This window comes from Podarcis filfolensis, assembly GCF_964270895.1.
Source record: "Podarcis filfolensis genome assembly, chromosome: 14".
NCBI lineage: Eukaryota > Metazoa > Chordata > Lepidosauria > Squamata > Lacertidae > Podarcis > Podarcis filfolensis.
Window position 1 is genome coordinate 40,249,443 of NC_139616.1, and position 17,476 is coordinate 40,266,918.

Here is a 17,476-nt window from a genome sequence, read left to right on the forward strand (position 1 = left end):
TTTGGGCCACAAAGGGTTATCCCTCTTCAGCCCCACATTTTTGTTCTTCCAGCCCTCTTTTTTTAAGACCTCTCCCCTTCCTCTCTGTCTGTTGTTTTCTCTAGGATTTATATACACTCGGGTTCCACTTATAGAATACAATGTGTTCTGTGGAAATTGTAAACTTGTTATGTGAACGTTTGCCTGGAAATCGTTTATTAGGCAAATGTTCACATAACAAGTCTACGACTTCCATTGTTTCCTATGGAAATATTTATGATTTGGGATTTGTCCGATTCTCCCCATTTTTCCCCAATGGTTTTTCCCTAAAGTGGCTGCAGCCCAAGGAAAACACTGATTTGTCTGATCTCTTCTGTTCTCTGTTTTGTCCAATCTTGCTCGTTTCCTGCATGGTTTATGCCCCAAAATGGCTGCCGTCCACCAGCAAAGCAGAAACAAGCAAGGAAATAAGGAAGTGGGCAAACTCCCAATGTTTGGATATCTGAATCTGCGGTACTTATAGTGTGACTTTTGGGCATAATTCTTTATGTGTGGATAAGTGACTTTTTGCACAACAAGCGGGTAGATAGCAGGACCTGGTGTAGCCTTTGCTGGCCCCTATCCCTCTTCCCTGGGTCCTTGTATACATCCTGGCTCCATGACCTATACCAGCCACTTGGCCAAGCCAGCCTTGAGATGTGGCTAAGCCAGCAGCTACTAACAGACAAATTGTAAGTGGCTTACATATTAAGTCCGCAGTCAACCCATCAAAAATGGGTAAAAGACAGTTTGGGTTTCAAGGCACCAGCGCACCTATTATTTCAGAAATTTCCTCCATCACCTCTTCCTAAAATTTGTATGCCCACTATCATTTCTAAATTGATTAATCACCCTCCCCAAACTACAGCTCAGTCAGTAGGTCTTCCCCCATCCTTTTTCCTACTAGTTCCTTTTTTACTCACTTTCTCACCCAGTAGGTGGGAAATACTTATTGCTGTTAATGAGAGAGATCAAATGGAGCATGTTGTGCAACACTTTTCTTGTCAGCCATAACTTCTCTGAGGGGGCCCTGCTACTTACCACACTGGGCATCTGACTAATCCATCCAGGAGCCATTTATTCGTGGCCTGAATACCTTTGCAGGGCTCTTTTTTTGAGTGTGTGTGTAATAATCAGTAGCGTACATACAACTCCACATCTGCAAGGCAGCCCTGAGGAAGATTGAGTACATTTCCTTATTGGGACATCCTTCATGACTAATGCAAGTTAGTCAGCTAGTCTCTCTCCACAAACTATCAGTACTGTTCCTCAGCTTGAAGCTGTCAAACATATAAATAATATTGGTGTCAGAGCTGCCCAAGGTCCCAGCTCACAAAGGACCAACACTGCTTCGTTGTTAGGTACAAAGTCTTTATTGAAGTTCAGTTTCACTTCCAGAGGCGCAGCGCGCAGCTCTACGTCTCAACTGTCAGACCGCTGATGCTCCGTCTGAGTCTCCTCCCCCCTGACACCAATTTAAGATTCTAGCCTTACTCCACCTCTTCCTCAGTTCCTTCCGCCTCTGGTTCCGCCTGGCCGTTGGGGTCTCGCCCTTTCTAGCCTCTTCTGACGCTGAGTCCCCTGAGCCTTCCCCCTCCCTCCGGCGGGCTTTAGGAGCTGGTTCCCCATCCGGGTCTCCTGCTGTTCCCCGCGCCTGTACATTTGAACTTTTCTCCTGACCGTTTCACTGCTGCTGCTGTCACTGCTTCCCCCTCTGGGGGGGCTAGCTGCAACTGACCTCCCCTCCGTTGGAGGCGTGGTCAGCCCTGACTCACTCTCTCTCCCCGCTGGAGGAGACGCTGGCCCTGACACATGTGACTCTTCCCCCCCCACTACGCTCTGGTGGGGAAACTGGTCCCAATCCCCCACTGCTGCTTTGGGGTTCCCCTCTGTCTCCTTGTTTCTGGTGCATCCCCCCTGGGACCCCCCTTGCCCTGACCATAGGCGCCCCCTTCTGGGAATCTTCTGATTCGCTGGAGAAGCTCATGGAATCTCTCGGGCCACTGTCATACTCCCCTACGCTGCCCTCGGATTCTTCCCCTTCGCTCTCCATTTCCTCTCTCCCCAGTGCTCCTGCTCCTGAGTCCCTGACAATTGGGATATATCCAGCTAAGTTCTATGCAGAGCATACCCACCGAAATGAATGAACCACTCATCTCCATTCATTTCAGTGGGTCTACTCTGTGCATTGTATACAGCCGACTGAGTCTGCCAAAGCTGAAGGAGGGCGAAGAAGAGTGGTTTAGAAATCTTTAAAATTAATATGCTTAAAAAATAACAATCCTTCAACACTTTTCAGAAACGCGGTTCCAAAACCCTGTTTTTGCCAGCCGCTCTTCAAAAGAATTCGGGATTTGAGAACATTTTAAAAATTCCTCCTGCCCCCAGAAACTCTCAGCTCTGCGATTCTGTGAATAACAAACCCTCAGATGTAAAACAAACCCATTGCTGCAACTCTACTTAGCGCCGTGGAACGGATAGTGCCAGGGTCTTTTGAAGTATTTTGGTTTCATGATCAGCAACGCGTTTGTTTCAGCGGCTGTGTGCGCACAGACTGTTTTGTGCTCTGCTAAGAATGTTCCATTCTAAGCATAATTCAATATCAGGCTTACATAAGAATTAACTAGGGCTTCACACTGGGACCTCAAGCCAGCTCCCCGCTTGCCAGGACCCGCCTTCTTATTTGCAACCTGGCCCTGCTCTCCCCATTCTCCTGGCTTCAATTAGTTGAGCTCCCAAATTCAAGGCGCAGCTTTCTAGGAAGCAGCCCCTCAACCCCTGTTAGCACAGATGTAGGGGGTTCTGAGGATGGAGAGAGAGGGAACAGGGGAGAGGAGGCGAAAGGAGTGAGAGAATGACATGCAGAGAGGGAACCAAGCCAGGGGGAGAGCGGATTGGAGGAGAAGAAAGGGAGATACCACAGAAGGTGGAGTTGATGGGACTAGGTGGTTTGTTGTGTGCTTTGGAATTGAAATTGAATTGAAATACTTTAATGTCACTTGTACAACTTGTATACAGTGAGATTACACGAGCAGCCCCCACTCAGCTCTCTTAGTCTTAATTCCCCTCATTTACTGATGCACACCCACCAAACCCAAAAGTCAGTTGCCCTGTTGTTATCTTTTCATTCAGCAGCCTAACAGCCCACGGATAGAAGCTATTCTTTACCCTGTTGGTACGACTAATCATGCTTCTATATCTTCTGCCTGAGGGCAAGAGATCAAGAAAGTGCCGGCCAGGGTGTGAATCATCCCTGAGAATTTTTCTCACTCTCCTGAGGCAATGTTCTTCCGCTATTTCATCCAGCGGATTCATGGGACAGCCCATAATATCTGTCCCGTGAATCCGCTGGAAGGACTATTCATATAAGTCCTCCTTTTGGGCTTCCCATGGGCATATGGCTGGCCACTGTAGGAACAAGATGCTGGACTAGATAGGTCATAGGTCTGATCCTGCAGGCTCTTTGTACATTCTTATGTGATAGACAGGGACAGGTTCAGGGCTTCGATGCAGTTCTTACTTAAAGGCAAATCTCTCAAATTCGTACTTTCTGAAACAATATGGGAAGTGAAACATAGCCCCCCTCCCTGCATTGAAATTAGCACTTATCCGAATTTTGCAATGTAGTTCTTCAGCCAAGCATTGTTTACAAAATTTGCAGAATTGTAGAGTTGGAAGGGGCCACAAGCGTGATCTAGTCCAACCCCCTGCAATGTATATATTGGTGGTGGGGGAGCAGAGGTTCCTCTCCAAATTCCCCCTCCACTGCTTTTGCAAACTTTGTTGATGGCTCCAGCCTCTGTGTGGGTGACACTGTTTGGGCTGCATAAGCAACGCAGTGTTATTATTTATACCATTCTTTCTGTTGCCAAGCATTTTGGAAATGGCTGATCTGCTGTTTGGGATTGGTTTTTGCAGTTTTTATATTTTAAAAAAATATGAATTTACGATGTAAGGATTTATGTCTTTTGGACAGAACTTCTCCAGTTGTTGTTGCTTTAGATGCTTGGTAAAAGCAAGGGGTTTTGTTGGTTTGTTTTGTTTTTACTGGAAATAATAATTAAAAAAAACTTGGCCAAGAGGGCCAGGGGCCTGCTCCAGATTACCAGAAGGAATGGGGAGACTGGGAGGGCTGGTTGGTGTTGCCCCCAAGCAACTGCATTTGCTGTCTCATTCTTAAAAGTCACAGAACCCTGGAGCTGAAAAAGATGAAATGGCCACGAGGACCTTCTAAGCAGGAGTACCCCCTCATACTCTAGCTGGAGAGGAGGGATTACCAGTGTGGTCATGCAGTGGTTAGAGTGCCAGACTAGGATCTGGGAGACTAGGGAGCCAGTGTGGTGTAGTGGTTAAGAACGGTGGACTCGTAATCTGGTGAACTGGGTTCGCGTCTCCGCTCCTCCACATGCAGCTGCTGGGTGACCTTGGGCCAGTCACACTTCTCTGAAGTCTCTCAGCCCCACTCACCTCACAGAGTGCTTGTTGCGGGGGAGGAAGGGAAAGGAAAATGTTAGCTGCTTTGAGATTACTTAAGGCAGTGGTTCTCAACTTGTGGGTCCCCAGATGTTGCTGGATTACAACTCCCATCATCCCTGAGCTCTGGACTTGCTAGCTAGGGATGATGGGAATTGTAGTCCAACAACATCTGGGGACCCATAGGTTGAGAACCGCTGCCTTATGGGGAGTGAAAGGCAGGATATCAAGTCCAAACTCCTCTTTCTCCTCCTCCTCTTCCTCTTCTTCTTGGTTCAAATCCTCCCTCAGCCATGAAGCTCACAGGGTGACCTTGGGCCAGCCACTCACTGTCAGCCTAACCTACCTCACAGGGTGGTTGTGAGGATTAAATGAGGAGCAGGAGAACCATCTAGGCCACCTTGAGCTCCTTGGAGGAAAAAGTGTGACATCAATGCAAGAGCCAACAAGCAAATAAATTAAATTACACAAAAGAAAGGAGTTTAGGGGAGAAATGGCTTCAAGGGTCCCACTGAAAGCATACACAAAAACACAGTCCTCTTTCTGAAGGTTTGTCAGGTCCAAATCTGGTAGGAAGGTAAGTAGGCGGGGGCTTGAATTTGCCCATCGCTCATTGGTGCCTGGACAGCCAGCAATGGCCACTTGCCATAATGGTTATGCTCTGGCTCCTCAGCTGGAGGAAGCAAAGCTTCTGAATATCAGTTGCTGGGGACCACAGGAGGGGAGAGGGCTCTTGTGGTCAGATCCTGCTTGGATGGGCCATTGGCCTGATCCATCAAGTTCTCCTTACATTCTTAGGTTCATAGAAGAGTGAGCAAGGCACACAGCACGTCACTTGGTGACAGCCTCCCTCACTATGGTGAGATGTATCTATATTTGAATTAAACCATTTATTTCTACATTTGCATCCATGCACGTGCAATTCCAACGAGCCCCTTATTGTCCTCTTGCTTTGGCAATACCTTAGTGGCTAACCTAAGTCCAGGAGATGGGGGGGGGGAAGCATATGAAGATGGGCTGAGCTGCACTTACAGATTTCTGAGAGGAGAACTTGGTCTTCTGCCTCTCACGATATCTTCTGAGGTCAAATCTATTTGGCACCCTCTTTTGACAACACGCAGATGGTTTGGTATCCTTTCCTCACCAGAGTGCATTTGCCAGAGTTCTGTCCACTGTGTGCTTAAAGAAATGACCATTACTTTCCATGGAAAACCATTTTTTTTTTTGCACCGACTAAAAGATCACCGAGTCAGGTGGATTTCCCAATCTTTTCCAGTTCAGTCTGTCTAGCCGTGTAGCTTTCATTTAATTTTTTTTAACGTGTTCATCGTTCACCCCTCTCTTTGGGATTCTCACCCTCTAAATATACCTGAAGACTTTCCACTGGCTTCTCTTGTTTGTCCAAAGTTTCCTTGATTGCTGTCCGCCTTGGAGAAGGGCGGCAGGGGGACAGGACGTGCAGGGTTTAACAGAACGAAAAGCTGCAAAGCTTTAAATGCTTATCCTGCCCCCCCATAAATCACTGCTGGATTTTTTTAGCAATACTTCTGAACTCCTTTTCTGTTTGCCGAGATGTTTCTGGCAATGAGACATCCAGATGGAACATGGGGCCGCAGGTGCAGGAACATCAGAGCCACAGAGATTGAGACTGTCATCTCCCTGGCCAGTTGTGTGATGGTGTGTTTGCAAAAAAAAAACCCCTAATCGAAATGGCATCAGCTTTTATTTTCCTGATGCCATATCGTGTTGCAAACCCTGGACTCACTTCACTGCCTGTAAATCCCTTTTCGGCATTCTTCTTTTCTACTGAATCTTTGTGCCTCTTTTTTTTTATGGCCTGGATACCAAAGTTCCAGTTTTCCAAAATGCATCTTATTGATAACCCTGCAGCATATGGTTTAAAAGTATCTTATTTTTTTTATGATCCGCTAACACATTCAGTTATTACTTTAAAATAATAATAAATGACTTGTGTTCAGGGCTAGTCAGTTTAACAGCATACTGCTCTTCATGTATACTCAAGCGAAAGTCCCACTGAGTTAAATGGTACTTGTTCCCTGGAAAGTGTGCTTTAGGATCACAGTCTAAAGAATGTTCTTCATTCAGCAGCTGTCTTTTATGCAGTGCATTGATTCATTGAGACATTAAATTTGCACAATTTATTATTATTATTAGCATTTATATCCCACATTTTTCTCCAAAGAGATCAAGGTGGCACACATAGTTCTCCCTGTCCTCCATAACCACCCTGAGAGGTAGTGACTGGCCCAAGGTAGCTCAGCGTGGGCTTCGTGGCTGAAAGGGGATTTGAACCCTGTTCTCCCAGGTCCTAGAACAGCACTCTAATCTCATCCACTACTGCCCCAGTACTGTAATATTACTGCATATTATAAGGACAGTGTCAAAATGGTGAGCGTTTCGTGCAAAAATTCGCCCTGTGAAATGGGTTCCTCCATTTTGGCCATAATTTTTACATTGGAGGGGGAGGGGACTGGAAAAATAAGCTGATGGTGTTTCTGCTTTCAGAGAAAGGCCAGAAAGCATTGTGCCATCACATAGCCAAAGATGATTGGTACATGTTATTATTGTCAGGAGTTCAGCCTACACTCAAGTAGGACCCAGGCATAGACACATGCCTGACTGGCATGTTGTCTCCCTCCTGGACAATTGTTCAGTAGCTTCAAAAGCTTTCTTCTTCCTGAACATCTCAGCAACTGATGCCAACAGACAGCGGCATACTTAGGGATCCGCAGAGTTTGCGCATCATGCGTAACAGACCTCAGCAACTCAGCATTTTGGCTAATCTACTTTATTTATATATAAACACACACAGAGCCCTGCAACATGGCTCCCCCTCTCTCTAGCATCAGACAGCAGAACAAAGGACAATAGTCCCACTTCATGGAACACAGTAACACAAACATACTGTCTCCGTCACTTCCCACTCTGTGGAGTCAGAACGTATACCGTCATGTGATAGACAAAAATCCCATGACTGCAATCATGGAGCAGGAATTCTAACAGTTATGACATCATCACCCTAGCTACGTGATCCTCAATTGGCTATATAATGTAGCCATCAAGAAGACAAATCTCTTAAAGAAGAATTTAAGAGGATCAATGAACCAGAACAAAATGGTGCAGAAGACACAGGTTTCAGGAACACTCTTGGAGAACTTGTCTGGGGCCCTCAGGCTCCCACTTCTGCACCAAAAATGTCCATACACAAAAGTTGTAACTTTGCCCTGCAAATGACCAGAACCTCCATACAGGTGCATTTCAGAGATGTGCCTTTCAGAGAAGTATCAGTCTAAACAACAGAAAGCTAGAAAGAGAAGTCACCGTAGAAATAAAGCTACAGGGATAGTCTGAGAACCTGGAGGTTCCTCACTCTTGTCTTATCTCCATGCAAACTCCTCTTCTGCAAACTGAGTTGCACCCACATTTGCAGAAGGTACATACTTGAATTCAACCCTCTCCTCTGAAAATAGTGACAGTCTGGAAGTGCCCTTCAGTGTCAAAAGGTCTTTTCCTACAGGAAGCAGCTGTAGGTTAGTTTTGTTGTTGTTTTTAGAGTTTTATTCTTTTACCCTCCTTCCAAGCTGAATTCCTGCTTCCCCATCTCTGGCCTGCTTTTCCTTTAAACTATTCCAGGCTGTGGTTGTGCAGCCCTGCCTGGCTCCTTGATTACTGCTTCTTAAAATTCTTCTGCGCCCACAGTCATTTTCAGAGAGCAGTAGATGCACCATCTGCCTTTGCTCCCCCCCCAGCCCGCCCACCTCCTTCTCCCTCCAAGCCTATCGCCACAAGGCACGCACCTGCCTGGTTTTCCACAGCCGCCAACTTGGGTGCATGCGCCAGTTGAAGTTTCCACCCTGGACGCTGCTGCAGGAGGACATGGGTGGGTGCACAGTGTCCAGTTTTCCACTTGCTGTCCCACGCTGAGCTGTCAGGCTTTGGCGAGGGCTTGTTGTTAGAATGTCGAGCATTTCCAGGGCTCAGGCATACTCCAGGATCAGGAGCCAGGTTCATCCGACGGGGAGGTCAGATAAGGGTCAGAGCCGGCCAAGGCAGTTCACAGCAAACACCCCGGCGAGATAGGCCTGAGCACACACCGTGTGTTTTTTCAGCACTTATCTTACTGAGCCTGTCACTCAGCGAAAGAACATCTGCTTTGCACGAATCTGATCCCTGGCATTTCTGTTTAAAGTAGAGATGGGAAACTGGTGGCTGTCCAGATGTTGTTGGATATCAGCTCCCATCAGCCCTGATGATCAGGGATGATGGGAGTTGTAGTTTAGCAACAGCCAGAGGCCCAGAGAATCTGACACGGCTTGAAACCACGGCAAGCCTAGGCCTGTTTTGGCCCTAGACCAAGGGTGGAGAACTCCCCTTATATACCACCCATGGGCCAAGCTTTGCAAGTGACCGGTTTTTGCCCACATGGATTGAAATCAAAGGTGCCTCGGTTTGCAAGTCGTAACCATTAGCTGATTGCCAGGGCTTGCAAAGCACCATGCCTGGGACTTCACAGGTTCTGACTGTCAGGAGCAAACTCCTGCATCTTTATGTAACCTACACCTGATGTCATGCATGATATCAGTTTTGGTGCAGGATGGGTAGGTGTGACTTGGCCAGGCCAACATATCCTTGTGGGCCAAAACAGAGAGGCCCGCTGGACCTAACAAAGCAAGCTGCCTTCAGTGACCCAGTAGGCCGAAGCCAGCTGTCTCCAGGGAAGAGCTGGAGAGCTTCTCAAATAAGGCAATAATGGTCTACAGGGGTGGCCCAAGGTGTTGCGGCTCCTGAGGTGGAATGCCCCACGGCTGTTCCCACAATGTAGGGGGGCAAACTCCATAAGGTCTTCTCCTCAAGAAGCCCTTGAGGAGTTGCCCCCACTGGGTAGAGGGGCAGATCGTTTATAGATTCCCTCACACACCCGCTCAGTGGTGGAGGTATGCACCAGCTTTGCCTTTTAGGAGAAGATGGTACAAAGCCACACCTCTCAGTGGACGGGAGATCTGTCTCCTTGTGCCTAGAGGCCAGGGAGTCCCATGGCAAAGCTGGGTGTTGGAATGGGGGTGCCTCTCCTTGGGAGGTTGCCGCCTCACCCTGCCTTATGGGTATGATGGCACTAGCTAGATCAGTGGTAGCAACTCTCCAAGGCTCTCTGTAGAGGTCCTTCCAGCAATGCTACTCAAGGTTGTATGGTGTAGTGGTTAGAGTGCTGGACTCAGGTTCAAATTTCCACTCAGTCATGAAACTTTGCTATGTGGCCTTGGGTCAGCTCTCAGCCTAATGTGCTGCACAAGATTGTTGCAAGGATAAAATAATAATAACAGAGAGACATATGCTTACCACCGTGAACTGCTTTGAGGAAAAGCTGTGCTATAATTGTAAATCCATAATCAACAGTCTTGGTGCAGTATATGTGTTCAGTGGGACAATCCTTGAGTGTCAAACAAGTTTAATTATTGTTCCCGGCATCTGGGAACTATAGCTGTGTGGCGGCGTGCTAAGAAACCCTCTTGCAGAAGCTTTCCAGAGTTCCTTGCGGGAAGCCATGACACTTTAAAAAGGCAAAGAAATGAGATTGTTCCTCAGCACAGGTGGTTATTTCTTTATAAAGCCACCTACGCTTGCTACGTGCTGTATAAAACGTAGAAACAACAGACACCCCTGCCCTCAGGCTTAAGCTCTGAAACGATAAAGACACAATTAAGGACAAGAGAAAAGAAAAGCACAAGGGGAAGGAGGATCAGACTGGGAAGGCCAAGGTGAGCAACTATCAGAAGAGGGGAAGTGTTGGGTCCCCCTCCTCACTGCTGAGGCAGAAGGACCAAGTGGCAGTTGGACGAGGCAGGCCAGTGGAAAGGGCCTCGATCCATCTCCCTCAGCTTAGCTGCTGGTGAAGGCCTGTGATACTCATCCTATGAAGGCAGCATCGTCTGTCCTGGTCGTATGTCCAGCTCTCCACATTTCCACATCAGTTTGATTTTTTAAAAAAATTCACCCCCATTTTTGTGTTAGTTTCTCCTAATATACACATGGGTTGTCCAGTCCATCCCCCTGCAATGCAGAAATCACAGCTAAAGAATCCCTGACAGATGGCTACCCAACCTCTGCTTAAAAACCTCCAGGGAAAGAGAGTCCTTTACCTTCCAAGGGGGTCCACTCCACCGTCAAACAGCTTTTGCCCTCAGAAAGTTCTTCCTAATGTTGAGTCTGAATCTCCTGGCTTATAATTTGAATCCATTGGTTCGGATCTTACCCTTTGGAGCAGCAGAAAACAAGCTTGCTCCATCTTCCATGTGGCAACCCTTCCAGTATTTGAAGGTGGCTATCTTATCTCCTCTCAGTCTTCTCTTATCCAGGCTAAACACACTCAGCTCCCTCAACAGCTCAGTTTCCAGACCTTTTATCATCTCAGTCGCCCTTCTCTGCACATGTTCCAACTTGTCAACATCCTTCTTAAACACATTTTTGCAAAGCGATGTTCACTAATATAATGCACTTTTGTGGGTTATTTTCACTAATATATGCATTTTAATTCAGAGTTTCACTCTAATACAGCCTTTCTCAACCTTCCGTCCTCAGATGTTGTTGGACTACAACTCCCATCATCCCTAACTATCAAGACCAGCAGTCAGGGATGATGGGAGTTGTAGTCCAACAACAGCTGGGGAGCCAAAGGCTGTGCAGTGGTACCTTGGGTTAAGAACTTAATTCGTTCTGTAGGTCCGTTCTTAACCTGAAACTGTTCTTAACCTGAGGTACCACTTTAGCTAATGGGGCCTCCCGCTGCCGCCGCTGCGCAATTTCTGTTCTCATCCTGAAGCAAAGTTCTTAACCCGAGGTACTATTTCTGGGTTAGCGGAGTCTGTAACCTGAAGCGTCTGTAACCTGAAGCATCTGTTACCCGAGGTACCACTGTATATTTATGCACATTTCTTGGCTGGAGAACTACATTGCAAAATTCAGAGGAACGCGAATTTCAAAGTATAGCAATGTTTCGGTTCAGGTATTGTTTCAGCATTCACATTTCACTGTGAACTGAACCGAATTTCTTCCCCACCTCCATCCCTGAACTGATGCCTTTTTGGCAGGGTTGGTATCAGATTATTTGTTGCCTGAAGCGAAGCAGCCAATATACACACCTCCCCCCCATCACAAATCAAGGTGCTTGGTACGTACCCAAGTCCAGCCAACTTATTTTGGCACCTGAATGCAGAAACTCCTCCAGGGGCCTCTCCCACCTCCCTGGCACAAATAATAAATTAGATGACTAACAAATTGCTGCCCTTTCATGACACCCAGAATCGGGTGCCTCTGAGGCTACCGCTTCACCTTGCCTGGAGGGTAAGGTTGCTGGCTGAATAAAGGTCATCGCTTGGAGAACGAGCTTACTGTCAGTATAGAGGAGGATGCCCTCTGCTTGCTCCTTGTAGCCGCTGTCCACTTCCTTGCCTCCTCTCTTAGTTTATCAGCACCCTTTCCTCGCAAGGAAGATGAGGCAGGTGCCCTTTCCCCCTTTGCTATAAGCAAACATCACAGTGTTTGTTTACGGCTTAGCCGCCCAGCCCAGCCCAGCCCAGCTTCTGCTTCTCCGGTCCTTGATAGATTAACATGTCACCCCTCTGCTAAGTCTTTTTTTTTGTGGCCTCCTCTAAGTGTGGGGCTGGCAGGTGCGGAGCCACAGAAGACGAAGACAGGAAGTGATTTGGTACAGCTCGGCATTAAGTCTGCAAGCTTGAACCGGCTAATTGGTGTGATAAATCGGTTAAAGCATTGACTGCAGATCTGAAAAGCCTTGCAGTTAAACAGGGGGGCTGTGCACAGCGGGGCGTGGATCACTCTGAGGCTGCTTCCCAGCAGCTGGAAGGAAAGGATGGTGGAGCCCCCCACTGCCTGGAGAGCGTCCCCCTCCGAAACAAAGTCCCCCTGGATGAAATGGGCCGTGCAGCCCAGTCTTGTGCATCTTTGCTGGGAAGTTAGTCACAATGAGTTCCACTAAACCTGCTCCTAAAGAGAGGGTGGTCATTTATATGTAATAAAACAAAAACAAAACACCTGCATGTGTATTTGCATTTGCTAATTTCTATGTATCGGTGCAAATTTAGAAATTGCTATTATAATTTTAGATAGGAATTCACCGTAGTGGGGAGGACTGGGGTAGCTGAGTCGGTAGAGCAGGATACTCTTACTCTCAGGGTTTTGGGATCGAGCTCCACTTTGGGCAAAAGGTTCCTGTGTTTCAGGGGGTTGGAACCAGGCAGAGGGCCTTCTCGGTAGTGGCGCCCGCCCTGTGGAACGCCCTCCCACCAGATGTCAAAGAGAACAACAACTACCAGACTTTTAGAAGACATCTGAAGGCAGCCCTGTTTAGGGAAGCTTTTAATGTTTGGCGCATTACTGTATTTTAATATTTTGTTGGAAGCCGCCCAGAGTGGCTGGGGAAGCCCAGCCAGATGGGTGGGGTATAAATAATAAATTATTATTATTATTATTATTATTATTATTATTATTATTATTAGACTTAGATGACTCTCGTGGTCCCTTCCAACTCTGTGACTGTGTCCAGGCGACCTGTGTGCCTGCTCAGGCCCCTTGAGCAACATAATAACTTGAGAAGATCCTGCTGGATTAGGCCAATGGCCCATGTGGTCCAGCATCCTGTTCTTACAATGTCCAGTCAGATACCTCTGGGAAACCTTCACACTGGATCTGAACACAAGAGCGCTCTCAGCTCCTGAGGTTTCCAGCAGCTGCTGTTCAGAAGCACTGCTACCTCCAGCGGTGGAGGCAGAGCGTAGCCATCATGGCTAATAGCCCAACCGCAGCTGGGAAATTTTGTGGCTGCTCTTGCTCTCCCTCCTTAGCATTCCTCGTCTTTGAGCTGGGAGGCCTTTCAAACAGAGGGCAGTGCTGTGGCTACCCTTTAAACCAGCCTTTCTCAACTTGTGGGTCCCCAGATGTTGTTGAACTGCAACTCCGATCACCCCTAGCTAGCAAGGCCAGAGCTCAGGGATGATGGGAGTTGTAGTCCAACAACATCTGGGGACCAACAGGTTGAGAACTGCTGCTTTAAACAGAGACATTATCTTAGGCAAAGCAGGGCACAAGACCACCTACTCCCAAGTATTATTTATTTATGTATCAGATCTTAATACCCAGTTGTACATTATGAGGGCAGGTTACAAAAATTCAGAATGAAAGGCAACTGGTACATAGGACTGCAGCCTTAGGAGCGGCTGCCTTTTTCTAGATTTCATCCATCCATCTTAATTCACAGCCCTTTACATACTCCAGGGACATGCAGAACTCCTGTACGAACAGGTTTCTCCATTCACTCCAGTGGAGAGGGAAGCTCTCTGCATGTGTCCTTGTGTGTGTCCATAATTTCCCCCTTTCACTATAGGCTCCTTTATATCTTGTGCTTCTGCCCCCCCCCCCCGGGAGACAGAGACATATATAAGATAGGAAACCAAGCGACGAGCTCCATTCTCAATCAGGCCTTTGGGGACACAGCACTGTCACTTGAATAGCTTCCTCTTGTTTTAATTACAGGCTTGCTTAACTTTTAGAGGATAACGAGGCAGTTTAATCGAGCGATTAACAGATAGATGCCTCTGCTTAGTCTTTCTTGTTGAGAAGAAAGAAAAGAGTGATGGGCCCAGATTCACCCAGCTTGGTTTCATTTGGTCTGTGTGGTGAGAAAGCTGGCGGAGCTCCACCAGGCATTAATTTGACCCCCCCCCTTTTGCTTTTCCTTCTTGGGGGCTTAACTGATCCCAGGTAGAGCTGCAAAAGAACTTTCTCCTTAGGCTGTTTGCTTTGGCAGCACTGAAGTTTCGGAGGAGCAGGGAGACATCAGCAGAAGCAATCCGAAACAAGAAAACAAAAACTGCAAGTGCACGCTGTGGGAAATAACCCTGCTCTCCCAGGTCCTAGTCCAACACTCTCACCATTAGGCCACGCTGGCCAATGATCAGAGATTATGGGAGTTCGAATTTCTAGAGCAGGGGTCAGCAATTTTTTTCAGCAGGGGGCTGGTCCACTGTCCCTCAGACCTTGTGGGGGGCCAGACTATATTTTGAAAAAATAATGATGCAAAAGCACCATGAGCCCTGGTGGCTGCTTACCTGTGTCTTGTGAGCAGCCGGGGCTGGCGGCAGTGGGGGTGGCAGGACGATGAGTGGCATGCGAAAGGGCTCTTGAGAGGAGCTGCTTAAAATGGCAGCCACTCAAGCGCTGCTGCTGCTGGCACCAACAAAGCCCAGCCCCCTTCCTCCTCTAGGCAGGGCAGGGAGAAGCCAGGAGGAGGGAGGGAGGAGGTGCTGCCGCCACCACCATGTGAGGGAGAGGGAAAGAACACGCACGCTGGCGATCCACACGGCGATTCCCAGACTGTCCGCATGCTAGATCCAGAAGGCAATTGGGCCTTAGCTTGCCTACCCATGTTCTAGAGCAGCGGTTCTCAACCTGTGAGTCCCCAGATGTTGTTGGACTACAACTCCCATCATCCCTGAGCTCTGGTGTTGTTAGCTGGGGGTGATGGGAGTTGTAGTTCAGCAACATCTGGGGACCCACAGGTTGAGAAAGGCTGTTCTAGAGGGTCACAGGTTTCCCCACCTCTGGGGTGGCAGATAAAGTATTACATTTAGTTTTGGAAGTCCCGGGGTTCACATGCTGTAGGGCTGTAACAGGAATCCTGTGGACTAAATATTGGTTCAGAGGCACTTTGATACTTCTCAGGCACAGTTCATGCACAAATATGTGATATACTGAAAACTAAAGCAACAACAGCAGACAACTTAAACAACAACAAATGCTACAAAAAGGCACAGTTACATATAAGGTGTTAACTGGGACCTTTTGATGTACAGCACTTAGCAATGACCCTTCCAACAGGAGACAACTTCTGGCTGGCCACTGCTGGAGAGACAGACTGCTAGACAGCAGGGACTTTTTTCTCCAATTCCTACAAGGCAATACTTATTGGCTTCACTTACTCCCTTTTCTCATTCTCTTTCAGGGCAGCACCCTGAGGAAGCGGAAGATGTACGAAGAATTCCTCAGCAAGGTCTCCATTTTGGGTGTGTTGCCTTTCCTTTCCTTTTGGATATTGTTGCACCGATGAAAAATATACGGTGGTCGAGCGGTAAAAAAACCATCAAGGAAATACTCAGAAAGCCTGTGTGCACATGTATAAAGCCTGGTCTACACAACACAGCAAATTAAGGGTGTAAGAACAGGCTGCTGTACTTCAGACTGCAGGTGGGAGATGCATCTTTAAAAAGAAAAGAGGAAATCTCCCATATGTAAAATTACTCCCAGCAATTCACAAACAACCACAGCTGGCAGTGGGCTTAGTTAGAGCATTTCTCCCTGATGAGCTGGACATTTTCTGTCTTGTTTTTGTGGGAGGGTTTTTAATATAGAGGAGCCTCCAAAAATGCCTTTTTCTCCCACTCACACAGTCTGAAGTGGTGCAGTCCTCTCTGCCATCTCCCTCACATGGGGTTCGCTGTAGCCCAATGGTTCCCAAACTCAGTATTCTGCAGATCATTGGGAAATTGCTTAGGATCTTGGCTGACCACCTGTTGACTTTTCTGCCAGCTCATAGCAATTGAAATGCACTATTCTAGCTACTGTATGGTCCCCCCATTCTGTTGTTGTTGTTACTTTTATACAGTGGTACCTCGCAAGACGAATGCCTCGCAAGACGAATGCCTCGCAAGACGAAAGGGTTTTTCGTTTTTTGCGTTGCTTCGCAAGACGATTTTCCCTATGGGCTTGCTTCGCAAGACGAAAACGTCTTGCGAGTTTGCATCCTTTTTCTTAAAGCCGTTAATACCCAGCGAATCCGCGCTCCGCAAGATTAAAAAATCGCTAGACGACACAACTCGCGGAACGAATTAATTTCGTCTTGCGAGGCACCACTGTATCCTGTCTTTCTTCCAAGGAGCAAAAGCTGTTGTTCGTAATTCTTCTCTGCTCCATTTTTATCCTCACGACAACCCCGTGAGGTAGGTTAGGCTGAGTGACGGTGCCTGGCCCAAGATCACCCAGTGAGGAGGAGGAGGAAGCTGTAAACAGGATGCAACCTAAGATGTATCAGTGTAAACAGCCAAGAGATAGAGAGAGAAGTCAGCATAGATTTAAAGGTAGAGGGATAGTTTGGGAACATGGAGAACTCTCACTTTTGTCAGCGTTAGCTTCATGCAAACCCCTCTGTTGCAAGGTGAGTTGCAACCAACAGCTAGAGCAACAGATGCAACTCTTTCCTTTGTACAGTAGACTACATTCCAGCCATTTATAAGCAAGAGATTTACACACACACACACACACCATCTAGGCAAGCAAGAGGCATTAGCACAGGACACATTCCAGGCAAAAAGGTGTGTAAGGGGTGTGGATTGCAGTGAGTCCCCAAAAGCCAGGCACAAAGGTCTGGAAAGCCTCACTTAGTCTCTGGGCTGAAATTCCTCACCCCTGATCTAGATGAACTGGCAGCATAACTCTTATCCCAAGGATTTTAGACAGGAGTCTTTGCTAGCCCCTCCTGCAGATCCTGGGGGACTGGACCTTGGACCCTCTGCATGCAGATAAAATAATTTGCCACGGGCTGGTTCACAGGTGTACTGGAGTGGGAGAGGATGGCCACCCAGCCGCCAGCGGTCACAAACGTATTTGTTACTTTTAATGAAATGTTGGCAACAACAAAACTGATTTAATACCAAGACTTCACCTTAGCATCTTCCTGGCAGAGATAAGAAAGACACAGGACTCCTGGCATGGGCAGTCATAATTTTCCTCTTCTCCCATGCCTACCACAGCAGGGTTTTGTGCGAGTACAACCCTTCCTGGAATAGTTGAGCAGTCATTCTCTCCCCCCCCCCCCGGCTCCCTGATAATCCTTGCAATCATTTCTCATTTGGGCAGTCAGAAAATGCAGGGAGTGTGGAGAGATATGATTGTGCCA

At 47.5% G+C, this 17,476-nt stretch overlaps 1 protein-coding gene across 5 annotated transcripts in view; it reads left to right on the plus strand.

Annotated features, from left to right (window-relative positions):
- Positions 1-17,476, plus strand: part of PRKAR1B (protein kinase cAMP-dependent type I regulatory subunit beta) — a 109,663-nt gene that overhangs the window by 60,604 nt on the left and 31,583 nt on the right. For all 5 annotated transcript variants that reach the window (XM_083585336.1, XM_083585337.1, XM_083585335.1 and 2 more), the window contains one exon: positions 15,527-15,587. In XM_083585336.1, the coding sequence (XP_083441462.1) occupies positions 15,527-15,587 (61 nt within the window). The remainder of the gene's footprint in view (positions 1-15,526; positions 15,588-17,476) is intronic.